At 32.2% G+C, this 13,402-nt stretch overlaps 1 protein-coding gene across 10 annotated transcripts in view; it reads left to right on the top strand.

Moving 5' to 3' along the window:
- The window catches only part of MYCBP2 (MYC binding protein 2), a 263,517-nt gene that overhangs the window by 177,187 nt on the left and 72,928 nt on the right, over positions 1-13,402 (top strand). For 7 of the 10 annotated variants that reach the window (XM_047755873.1, XM_047755872.1, XM_047755876.1 and 4 more), the window contains 4 exons: positions 4,704-4,928; positions 5,805-5,937; positions 9,720-9,842; positions 12,530-12,709. In XM_047755873.1, the coding sequence (XP_047611829.1) occupies positions 4,704-4,928; positions 5,805-5,937; positions 9,720-9,842; positions 12,530-12,709 (661 nt within the window). The remainder of the gene's footprint in view (positions 1-4,703; positions 4,929-5,804; positions 5,938-9,719; positions 9,843-12,529; positions 12,710-13,402) is intronic. The other 3 variants (XM_047755871.1, XM_047755874.1, XM_047755875.1) reach the window with 3 other exon arrangements.

Raw genomic sequence — 13,402 nt, 5'->3', positions numbered from 1 at the left:
GGAGAAATTAATACTTTTGTGCATGTTTTTGTCTTTAGACTAAACTTTCCTAAGTATTCAAAAGAAAATTATGCAAATACATTTGATTTCTAAACTCTAGCTTTCTGTATAGTGCTTTATGCAGTTTTATTAGGATAACACATTTTGAAAATGTGGTGGTAAACCAGTGTAGACTAAGAATTTTTTACGAGTGCAGAGCAAAAGCAAAAAAGTGTAGGATTTGCATCCACATATAATTAAGATGTACAAAATTTATTTTATTTGTAATTTGTTGCCATGGTCAGCAGTTACATCACATTGTGTATGTTAACTCATGTTCTCAGATCCAGGAAACACTTAAGTTTTGAAAATTGAAATAAAAGATACAGACTTTAAATACTGTCAGTCACCATACCACATTGCTTCTTTATTACTAACCTATCTGCATTGCTTTTCACATTGCTTTTGTTTTTGGTCAAGATTGTGTGTTTGTGGTATGTTGGAAGTTCCTGGGCCAGGGATTGAACCCATGCCGCAGCAGTGACCCCCTAGCTCATGCAGTGAGTGACAACACTGGATCCTTAACCTACTGTGCCACAAGAGAACTTCTTACATTGCTTTTAATACTAGAAAATTTTATGATAAAAAAAGTGTTAATATTGTTTTATGTCAAAAAGTCTGCACCACTGTTCTCTGTGAAGGAGAAAAACCTTTGAGCCAAGTACTCCACAAATATTTACACACATGGGTGAATCAGTAAGGACATCTTCGTTGACCCGCCCTAACAGCATTTCAGAATACTTTGCAGTATGTTTCCACTTCACCTGTCTGCTGTCTGTTTTTCAATGTGAAGGGGACTTTGGTTTTTTATTTTGTTTTGCACTTATTTGTAGGCATATTAATAGAAACTCATTTTTTCTGGCTTTTCCGTGTCTTAAATTTCTGAATTAGCATATACGTATGTACAGGGGTATGTATCTACATCTGTCCACACACATATGTACATGAGGAAAATACAGAACTAGAGAATATTAAATTCTCATTATCTAAAATGACTTTACAGTTGGTTGGGAATTGTGTTGTTTCTTTATGCTAAAGTCGTGGATGATGACAGCTTTTATTAATAACAGTTTGAATGTCTTTTTTGTATTTATATAAGCAGTAAAATTGTGTAATTGCTACTTTCTGAAAAGATTTTAATTTCAGATCAGATAAATGTATTCAGTAGCATGATACATCTCTGTAAAATGTGTATCATTTAAATTTTCATGAAGACATTTTGTGAAAATGTTGATTTTTCTTGAACCATGCTGCTGTGAATTGGTTGTTCTTTAACAAAATATTTTTAGACTGTAATATAGAGATCCTAAATGCTTTGTGCATTTCCTAAACTTTGAGATGGAGAAAACTAGGCCTGCCTTTTGATAAAAGTTCAGATGTATGTTTTCCCCTGTACTTTTCTTAACAAGTTGCCAACAGCTTTCAGTAACATTTCCAAGTGATTTTTTTTCCCATTTATAGAAGAGAGCAAAATTGAAAAATGACAATTCTTTTTACTTTTTGATTTTTTTTTGTACTTTAAAAGCAGTAATTTGTTCACATATACTACGTGCCATTATTCATAATAGTTGCACTATCTATACAATCTGTATTGCTCACATTTTCTTTATAAAATAGCAGACTGTTTCCTGTCATAAAACAAATCTGGCTTGTATCGGAACAGAAATGTCATCATTTAAAGGAGTTTTAGGATTTCCTTCTTGCACTGACTGTCTTAAACTTTAAATCAATGTCTGGCTCTTAATTGTAGTAAATGGCATGACACACTACATCCATGGAGAGCTTTTGACAAAAACTTATGCATCAGAATTTCTTTGGTGTGTGGTTTACTCAGGTTGCTTCAGTTTCCCTGTAGTGAAATAACATTCCAGTGCGGATGCCTGAGTACAGAGCAATGTGGTTACTGTGAACGCATCTTCTGCACATGATGTCCTGTTCCCTTTCCTTGTTGATATTTTTCTTTCTTAAACTTTGTCGCTCAGAATATCTTTAATGCTAGCCAAGGAGTCAGGGATTTGGACGTATTTTCATGGACTTCCAAAGCTTTTTTCCCCCAGGTGAGTTAACTGTAAGGAATAATCATACATTATTCAGGTATTTCAGCATGTATAACAAACTTTACATTACGTCTTTTGAAGCTTTTGCTTAAAATTAATTTTAAAAATTTTTACCAAAAAAGATCTATACAAAGTGCTGCAATTGAGTTTCCCCTTCAACCTTTTTCCTCCGTCTCTGCCAAAGACTGTATTACTAGTTTAAGTTAAACTTCGACTTGACTTCAAATTTGCTATATTTAATTGAATGACTAGCCTCTCCAACAATTATATCCTCATCTAGCTTTTTCAGAATTTGCTTATTTAGGTGAGAGGGTTCTAACTCTACAGCTGTTCTGTTTTTTTTCCAGCCTTGCATAGTGCTCTTTTGAATGTTGCTCTGAGAATGGGGTGGGAATGCAGGGAGAAGAAAATGACATTGCAGTTCATCAATTTCATATGCTGGTGCCCAGGTCTTAAATTTTTGTATTGAACAGAACATGCATTTTAGGGTTGCTTGAGAATAACAGGCACAGTTCAGGGATTTCATGCCTATTTTTATTCTGTTTAGTATTTTTTTTAAAAAATTTAGATTTTGCTGTACATTAATTAATTTATAGTTAATTTAACTAGTTGGCAAAATATTAAATATTTTAGTACAGTTCCCCATATTGCCTTTCAGTGAATAACTTGCAGTCATTACCAGTTGTGCTAAAACTTCTCTCTCACTATTACCGTAAATGGTCTGATTGGAAATATTATTATAACTTAATTAAATGCTCTAGAAGTATCATTAAAGACCAGTGAAATTATTTTTTCACTAATTCTATGAATATTTGCTTAGTTTTTAATCATACTATGTAATTTAAAAATAACAGTTACAAATATGACTAATTTGACTCTTTCATCTATGAAATAGCATGATGTATTTGCTCAAATTGGCCATTAGCAACTAGACTTTTAAAGTGTTTTACTGAAAACCTCTTGAGTAAGGTAGCACAATTTAGCATTTTAAACCTTATACTACATTTTAATTTTGAGTGCTCTTTGTATTTATATAGTTGTGCACATATATAAATTTTTACAGTGCATGGGTATATAAATACATATTTTACTTTAGATTGTAAATCTAAAATTTGCAAGTTTATTTAAAATTCTTATTTTCATCAAATTGCCAATATATAACTAAGGAATGTTAGATAAATATGGTGTGATAACTGTAGTAAATGTAAAGAAATATAGTCTATAAGTAAACATTGATGATAATTCATCACCACAATGAAATTTACAAGATATTTTGTGAAGTTTAATAATGAATTTAAAATTTTTCCTGGCCAATCACATATTGAATTAAAGTCACAGTGTATACACCAAATTCTTGAATACATATTTTTAAACCTTAGGATTTTATTTTCAATTTCCTACAATATAATGGACATGTATACATATTTTTTTAGAATAAGACTATGTATAGGGATAGAGCTATTCAATAATGTTTTACCTTGTATAATATGTTAGTGGGTTTTTTTCATTTTTTATCCTATTTATAACATTACTAAATATTAACCCATCGTTTGAGTTGAATAAGTGTCCCTTTATGGTCATCTTTTGCTGTATTTGAATAAAGCCATCAGTAGGGTCTATTTTATGTATTTAAAAGTGCAGTTTAAGTCTGTTTTAAAGAAGTAATAATGACAATGGGAGAAACTCCAGAGTGGGACTCTCATGTACATTTAGTTGGGAAAAAGCAAATATGAGAAGGTTATTTTTTCTATTTATTGCATTCATGTAGGAAATAATTTTCTCACAGCATTCAGATTCAATAGCAAATTTAAGGCATGTTCTTTTGTTTCATTTTAGAAGTGATTCTTTTATGTCCAAATGCATTATATTTATGTAAAACCACACCACCTTTAATGTTAATCTCTCCTCTCTGCTAAAAGTATAATCATCTGTTTCTGTTAATGGCATTAGTATATCACTGTTTAATAATGGCCTAGCAGATCTAACTAGATACTTTTATTTGTACTGTATTAAGAAAGTGTGAGTTGTTAAAATCTAACAAGCATTCTTACTTCATTCATAACTAGTAAATAATAAGATGTAGCTATATTTCATGCACATTTTTCAACATGGTTATCTCTGTTTATAGATAAAACTCTACAATCTTCATACTTATTTTCTCTATTTATTAATAATTATTATAAGCAAAAGTATAAGGCAATGAAGATTTAAACTTTTTAACCCCTACTAACAGGCAGTAATACAGTAATAGTGATTCACAATTACTCAGTTGTGGTTCATATTATTTTTGTTTCTCTTACTGTTAAATATTTCACTAAAAGATAAAGGTAAAGTCAAGTACTACTACTACATTTCTCAAATTGTGGTGGGCAGAAGCTAAAGGTTCAATTGCTCTCCTGCTATATTTTCTTCTCTTCAGCTCTTTTAAATATCATTCAGAAAGATTCTTTAATATTGGTACTAACCAACACTTTAGTTGTCTTTGGATATGTATTCTTTTTGCTTGAAGTATTATGGACTTGGTAATAAAAGCTATTAAGAAGAGGATGTTGGAAGCGGTAATAGATGGTATTTTGTTTACTTTTTTTTTCCTATTCAAATTTTCAGGAACCTAAAACTAATACTGATGACTTTTTCAAAGACATAAACTCCTGCTGCCCACAGGAAGCAACAATGCAAGAACAAGACATGCCGTTCTTGCGAGGAGGGCCAGGCATGTACAAGGTAGTGAAGACGGGACCTTCCGGTCACAACATCAGAAGCTGCCCTAACCTTAGAGGTATCCCAATTGGAATGTTAGTTCTGGGAAACAAAGTCAAAGCAGTGGGAGAGGTATGGATTCTTGTAGCTTCATGACTTCTAAGATATTCATTTTTAATATAATACAGCCAAAGCATCTCTTTTCTTCTAAAGGTTGCCATTTCCATCCCAGGTTTTTAAATGTTAATATTCTTTATCTTTACTTGTATTGAAAATACTAATGCAGTTTTTCTATGTTTCTTTTTTAATAATTTTATTCTCCTAGTTATCCTCGTAAAAACAATATTTATATTAACAGAATAATTTGTATTGTATGTTTGTTAAATGTTCATTATTTGCACATATCTTCTTATTACAAATGTGTACGGTACTGTCATGCGTTAACAGCACTTTAAAATATTTGCTATGAATCAGTATGGAGATGTGATATATTCAAAGGGTTTCATTTCTTTGTTCCCGTTCATGTGTCTCACTGAAGTCCTGAGCAAATAACATTACTCTTTGGTCAACTGTGGCATTTGCCTCAGCTGATGAGCTTGACGATGTAGTGTGTCATGCTATTTCTCAGTGACAGGGTCACTTTCAAGTTGCGTTACAGGTACTACCAACCTAAATAGTAGAGTTCTCTGTTTTAGGACGTCTTAGGTGCCAAAAAAAAAAAAAAAAGAGCCACATGTTTTTGGGTAATGTTTAAAATTATTTAGAGATCATCCTATGTTTTAAAAATACTGTTTTTTTACCAAAGTCATCAGTGAGCAATATTTTACACAACTATTTACTGATTTCTGTCTTACCTCAGGCTGTGGTCTTAATTTCAGAAACTAATTTGTTGATAGAGATCTATTGGGATAATTATGCTACTCAAACACTTAAACCTTTTTGCTGGTTTTCAGCCTGAGTGACGTGAAGAAATCAAGCCAATCAATCATGCTTTCTGTTATGTACTAGGTAACCAATTCTGAAGGTACGTGGGTGCAGCTGGATAAGAACAGCATGGTAGAGTTCTGTGAGAGTGATGAAGGAGAGGCATGGTCCTTAGCTAGAGACAGAGGCGGAAACCAGTACCTCCGACATGAAGATGGCAAGTTGGCTTAAATTTGTGATTTATTCCAATTTACCTTTGCAACGCAGAAGTTTAAAGTACATTGTATTTCTTTTGTCGTAAAGACCTTTGTTGTGTGTTTATTTTTTTAAGTAAAATCAAAACTAAAGAAAATACATGGGTACTAAATGAATGTACATTAAAGAAGAGAATTAAAAGGAAATGTGAAACATATGAATAGGCCTTTATAAAATATGCCTTTTATTTCATTAATATGAATTTGAATGACAGTTCCTCTGTACCAGTTTAGGACTAAACGTTTTATTTTTTCTACCGCAAAATGGAAGGTCACTTTTCAAACCACCAATCATAGTACTTCTCCCAGGCAATTTCATTCAATTGAATTCTGTCTCAGGAAAGGAGCATTGAATAAATGCCTAGCTTCTTTTGGTTTTCCTAGGTTGTTGTTTAGAATTTCAGCCTTAAACTTCCTCTTTTTTCAACAATGACCTCATTTAATAAAAAAGTTTCCTTTATGTCCGCCTCTTTTCGTGCCCCTGGTGGCAAAATCTCTATCAGACCTTGTCATCACTTGGGTGAAGCTTTAATTGATCTTGACAGAGTCGAGAATTACCTTCGTTCCTAAAGAGCTGTATTCACCACCAGGACAAAACAGATATTATATTGACGTTAATTTTTTTTTCATACTCAGATTGTGGGTCCCTGGTGGACGGCATAGGTGTCTTATCTCTGTATCTTTATAAAACAGTTTTGGCATATACTAGTTGCTCACTAATTTTCATAAATACAAGTTAAGTTACAAAAATATTAGGACATCAAAATAAAGATGTTTCTACCAAATCCTAAAATTTATAGGATAGGGTCAGACAATTAAAAGAACATGCTTCTTTATTCAAAAGAGTATAAAGTTATAATACTCATTATCCAAGAGGTAGTATGGCCGTAAATATATAGAGAGTCATGAAAGTTTTGAGATTTGCGTTAAGTGATGGATGGAGTATGTTTATGTGTATTAACATGGTACATTAAACATTCTCCCTTTCCCCCCCACAGCAGGCCTTTGACATAAGTTATATAACCTTCCTTTTACAGGTAGGGAATCTAAAGCTCATAGGATGTAAAATGACGTGCCTGTGGGGGTTACACCACTGGATTCAGGGCAGATGAAAGACTTGCCCCAGAATCTTCATTCATACTTCTGATGCATGCTCATTACACCATACCACGCTGCATCAGCGATCTGTTGAACAAAATTTGAGAACCTACAAACTTTTCTTAGTGAAGGATAATGTGGTCCTAAAATAATGTTCTGAGATAGTAGAACTATTCATTATGTTTTGAAAAATGAAAAGCTTCATTTGATGTAAATCATTTTACAAAATAACTTTCTCATTTACAATATACTTACTACATATACAGTATATTTATTACATAGTCTTATATTCTTAAACATTTTCACTGTATAGGGATATTCAGATACAAATAAAAATAACCTGAAATCAGCTCTATATAAGACATAGTTAAATAATCTGAGAATGGTTTAAGTGACTATCAAAGGCTCTTTCTGGCTTATGAGTCATTTTAACCGGTAGTAAGGGTAATGTGTAAGAGTATACTCTGGAGCTGGACTTCCAGGGGACAAATGCCAGCCCTGTAACTTTAACTAAAAAGGTATAGACCTTGGCCAAATTAATATCTCCGTGCCTTGGTTTGCCCATTTACAAAATGAGGATACTTTATAAGTTCTATATGAAAGCTAAATGTACAAAAAAAAGATAGCAGATGATAAGATTGCTATTCTTGTTAAAATCTAAAATATTTTCTATACTAAAGAGTGAGTTTTAACATGAGAAATTGTATTCTCATATAATGACAAGATAGACAATTCTTTTTCAATAAAATGATTCTTAAATTAGAATATTGTTGCAGTAAGGTACATACTAAACCCTAAAAGGGGTGTAAGACAAGTTTAAATTTCTCTCTGTAATCACTTAATAATTTTCACATATATGTGTGTATATATTTTTTACCTTTTTATGTTATGACTGTATTAAATATATACATATGACTATATATATATATTCATAATGTGAGTCTCAATATTTTAACATAAAACCTGTGGTTACAAGGAAAGAAATGATGAGAAGTTAGTGCCTTAAAAATCACTAAAATTAGTTTGATGTGTTATTCAAGCAGTCTTCTCATTGGTACTAATATGTAACTGTATTTAATATGGAAGTAGGAAGATTTGGTATTGTAGTAATTTATTCATATAAAGCAGTATAAGTAAAACAGAAGCTTTCCTCTTCGTAAAAATTCTTTATAGGTCTTCGATCTTTGTAGATAAAGCCAAAGTTACTACTGTGGTTAAAACATACATTTGTGCTAGACCATTTGGAGTCTAGAAGGTGAGAGCAGTGCTGTCTGTTCCATTCAGATTACTACTGTTCATGGGTGCTTTTCAGAAGAAAGATTTCACTGCTGAAATATCTCGTACTGAAGAGTATTGCCTAAGGGGAGTGCTAGGATTGGTTTCTTGAAGAAAGTCTAGAAATGCTGGTAAAGAGATAGACCTTATAGCTCAGCATAATTCTGACTGATAGGAAGAAAACACTCCCCTGCATTCCTCTAGTTCCGTTTTCAGTTTAAAGGAAGATGGCTTTTAAAACATATTTAAGGAGTTCCTGTTGTGGCACAGTGGAAACAAATCTGACTAGTATCCATGAGGATGTGGGTTCGATCCCAGGTCATGCTTAGTGGGTCTGGGATCCGGTGTTGCTGTGAGCTGTGGGGTAGCTTGCAGAGCGGCTCGGATTCCGAGTTGCTATGGCTGTCTGTGATGTAGGCTGGCAGCTGTAGCTCCATTTCAACCCCTAGCCTGGGAATTCCATGTGCTGTGAGGGCAACCTTAAAAATTAAAAAAAGAATTAAAACTTTTATTTATTCATAATGTATATTTTAATGGGATAAATACTATTTTCTCCCTTTTACCTCTCATTGGACAGATTCTATTTTGCCTCTTATTAGTTGGCATTAATGAGTTATTTAATTATGGTATTAGTATTCTTAGTATTAGAATTTTATAGCCACTTGATTGTTAATAGGGGATTAATATAGTTTACTGGTTTATATGTTGTATTCTAATCCTTTGTAAACTGGAAAAAATATTTGCCATTTTCTTCTTGAAATGAGAATTTGGATACATTTGTTGACTTTAGATGTGTTAATAGCAGCGATAACATGACCAGGTTTATCATCCTTTAATTTAGGCGAAATACCCTTTATACAATAAGTAAAAATAAGTTAAAAGTTAAATTTTCCATAATTTCCACATTTAGAACTTAAAATATTTTAGGAATAAAAGTTTCTTTTTGTACCATATTTAAAGATATTTTTCTGTTTGAATATTAGTATACAAAATATTTTAAATTCTGGTTTATAGGTTTTCCACTTTTATTTTGTAAAATGCCCTTGTATAGTTTGTTACAAATATGAGTTCCTGGTCCAGAAATATTATTATACATTCAGTGATGATCCTTTCATAATAAGCAAATTGGCTCCATAAGAGCATATCTCATTTCTAAATTTCATAATGAATTTCATAGATGAAAACAAAGATCTGTCATACACTTTATATCAGTGTCAGTGACCTAATCGGTAGACTTATTATCAAATCTAAATATGAAGTTATTTTAAAATTTAACCATCATAAAAATCCTTCTTGCAATTTTCTCTCTTTATTTTGTGACTAGAAAATATCACAAAAGAAACTGATTTTATAGCTGTGCCTTTTGTTGTAGAACAAGTTCTTCTGGATCAAAATTCTCAAACTCCTCCTCCAAGCCCTTTCTCAGTACAAGCTTTTAATAAAGGGGCCAGTTGCAGTGCCCAAGGATTTGATTATGGACTTGGAAATAATAAAGGTAGGTGTTTAAAGTGAGTCTTTTATTTAACCTAACTGTAATCTTTTTATTACCTTCTCTTTTACCCATTTTTATTACTGTTTACCCACAAAACTTTATTAAAGTTTGTTCCTAGGAAACTATCAATCAAAATATTTATGAAGGTGTTCTTACTGGACTATTGGTTTTATACATTTTAATTTAAGTTTATAGTTCTTGCTTATTTGTTCCTACTTTATACTCATTTTGAATTTGCATCATAAAGATTCCGTGTCACTATATCCAGTGAGAACTTTTTTAATTACCCACTTATAAGAGTAATGAATGAGCAAAAAAGAACTTTCCAAAATGGTCCATTTAAAATCAGTATATTTAAAGTAATATTTTTAGGTAATATTGCACATCAGCTTTATTAAATGTATGTGGTTTTGAATATCTAATCAAGTTATCTTAGTTAACTTAGAATTACATGAAATGGTATCTTTGGGTTTGGCATATGTAATGAAATCAAAAATTGTGAAAAGAAAAACAAGTCCCCTAAGCCATATGGATATAAAATGTATACATCTCTTTTTAGTTGCATTAATAGAAGGGACCAGCATCATGGACAGTCCAAACAGCGGTTACTTTGGGATAATTTATGCCTAAATTTCATCCCAAATTCCATTTGTATGTAAATTCAAACATATTCGCAATTCTTTCCTAGGAACTGGATGCTAACTCCCTCAAAATCAGTGACATGGTCAGCAGGTAGCATAGAGCTGGATGATGGGGAGGAAGGAGAAGATAGCTCCCATGGAAATAACTTTATATTAAAATGTTACTTAAATGATTTCATAGTATTTGATTTCAAGAAACAAATATAGTGTCATAGTACCTGACTTTCAGAGCAAGTGAAATAATGAAATAATCAACAAAATACAAATTTATATCAGTGTAGAGGAAATACTCAACTGAAAATAAAATGATCTTGTTTGATATCTTTGTTACTTTCCACAAAGTATTTTTATGAAGGAAGCCTCGCTACAAGATTTCTTTTTGGCTCTTCCTCCTGGGTTGGGTTGGCATTTCTTACAAGCTTGGGTACTTGTCCGCTTGCTCATTTCCAGTAGCTCAGATTTCAGCTAACTTCAGCTAGATCATCATACTTAAGTAGGGAAACTGCTTTGTGGTGTTTTCTTCATGTCCCTTTCCTTCTACCACTGCCAATCCTTAAATTAAAATCTCAGTGTTTACTTACCACTATTACACTTCTATAATAATCTGTTTTAAATCCATGTTTAATTCAAATTGTATGCTTTCAGTCCCTAAAATGTCTAAATTGTCCTGATGGGCCATCACATTAAATCAGTCTTTAAGAGATAGTTTATTAAAATATCCTATGAATAAAAAGTCAACTTTCAAGAGACACAAACATTGCTGAGAACATTTGCTATTAAATAGAAATAATAATGTATTACTTTTTAAAAGTGTGATTTTTGGTGATACTGTTCAAAAACAGTGTGTACTTGTTTGGAGTTCCCACTGTGGTGCAGCAGGTTAAGGATCCATAGATGGGACAGAGAAATATTAAGAAACTTTCATCTGATTAAATATATGTAACCTTTATTTATTATCTTACCTTTAATAGTAGTTCCCATTTTCTTTAACTCTTTATACTATCCAAGATCATGCAAAAAAAAATTTGCTTTTTTTCTTAAAACAATTTTGTAAAAGTTTTCATCATCTCTAAAATCCTCTCTGTGATCTACAGCATACATACCTCCGTGTATCTGCTTTTAAAAAATTAATGCTGTAGATACAGTTCTTCCCATATTAATCTATTTCTAATTTATGTTTCATTTAAAATTTCATTTGTTATGAAGTTTTATTATATTAGGGAATATGGCTGAAAAGGTAGCTGTTTTCTAGTTTCTGCATCAACTAGTCTGGATTTTTTCCATCTTCTTCAACTTCATTTAAACTGCTTTGTATATTTTTTTTCTCAAAAATAAGGATCTATAATCCATCCAGTTACATCATTTCATATTTTAAAAAGCTTTTTTTCTGATAATGTCCTTTGTATTTAATTTTAAGGAAAATGTCTGAATTCATGTTTGAGATACTATTGAAGTAAGGTAGCCCTTACTCCTTTTTTCTTACAGGTCTTATGGATTTGTATATTGTCTATCCAAGCAAAAGCGTTCATGTTTTTAAAAATATATAATTTCTTTTACAATGACAACTTTTAAAAAGAAAATTTATAGCTATAATATAAATGTATTACTACGTAACTGTACTTTGCCTCTCTTCAGTTCTACATTAAACTATCAATACTATTTGTGTGTTTTCCACATGAAGTGTACTACGTATGAGGCAAGTGGATAATAGTCATTGTTAGATACTGTGTAGAAGACATCATTTACTTAGATCTTCATTTATATTTGTATGATACCAAATCAACTTATCTTAGATACTTCATAGACCCTGTATTTTCTCATGCTGTTGCTAGATGTTGTATATGAGTTGAAGTGGATTTGTTTTTGTAGGTGGGCTATTACATAAAATTTTGGGGGGTGCATCTATCATTAAAACAACATACAACATTTCATCCCTAATTTCAGGGTAACAATCACCAACTTCCACACAGTTCTGCTCGTGTTTTATCTGAATGTCATAAAGCACCATTTACTTCGCTGTTTTTGATGTTAATTAATAACAAGTTGTAGTTTTGACTGTTTTGCCCACTACAGGTGACCAACTGAGTGCTATATTGAATTCCATTCAGTCACGGCCCAATCTCCCAGCTCCTTCCATCTTTGATCAAGCTGCAAAGCCTCCCTCTTCCCTAGTCCACAGCCCATTTGTGTTCGGACAGCCCCTTTCCTTCCAGCAGCCTCAGCTTCAGAGTAAGTCTTGTCAGCCTTCCCTGCCTCATCACACCATTTCTGAAGCTTTGTTCTGAGTTGTTTATCAGTTACTAATTATCAACTCATCTAACTGGTTTTATTTAATGAAGATATTATCCCTTCCCACATTTTTGTAGCACTTAAGCTATTCTGAGCTAAGACATTCTGTGGCTAAAACATTTGTTTTTAAACGCTTTATTAGGTATTATAAAAATATGACTGTTAGACTTTCTATTCTAATTCCAGCACAAGGAAATCCATGCTATAATATATATTAAGAAAACCATTTGATTTAAAGTTTTCTTTTATACTATGTGTGACTATAGTCAGCATCTGTTGTAGGAAAAACTGTTATTATTTTACATTGGATTTTTGTTACATAGAGATGCCCCAAGAGAATAAATCTATCTCACTATAGCAGTGGGTAGAGGAGAGGCTGTACTGGGCAGGTTGGTTTGTTTCTTTTGAGTAACTATGGTATTCATGAAATGTATAGCAACTTAATTTTCAAAATTTTCTCTAAGTGTTTCTTCTCTTGCTTTTTTTGGGGGGGGAGGGGAGGTCTTGTTCTTGTTCTTATTCTTAATAAGTCAAACTGATCGTTCGATTCCAGTTCTGCCTTCTAAGATTTCTCTAGCCCTTTATCCATAATAGTTCATATTGATTGAGAAAATTGACCCAAAAAATTACATT

The sequence above is a fragment of the Phacochoerus africanus genome, chromosome 13, assembly GCF_016906955.1.
Source record: "Phacochoerus africanus isolate WHEZ1 chromosome 13, ROS_Pafr_v1, whole genome shotgun sequence".
In the NCBI taxonomy this organism is placed as follows: domain Eukaryota; kingdom Metazoa; phylum Chordata; class Mammalia; order Artiodactyla; family Suidae; genus Phacochoerus; species Phacochoerus africanus.
This window is presented reverse-complemented; position numbering and strand designations above follow the sequence as displayed.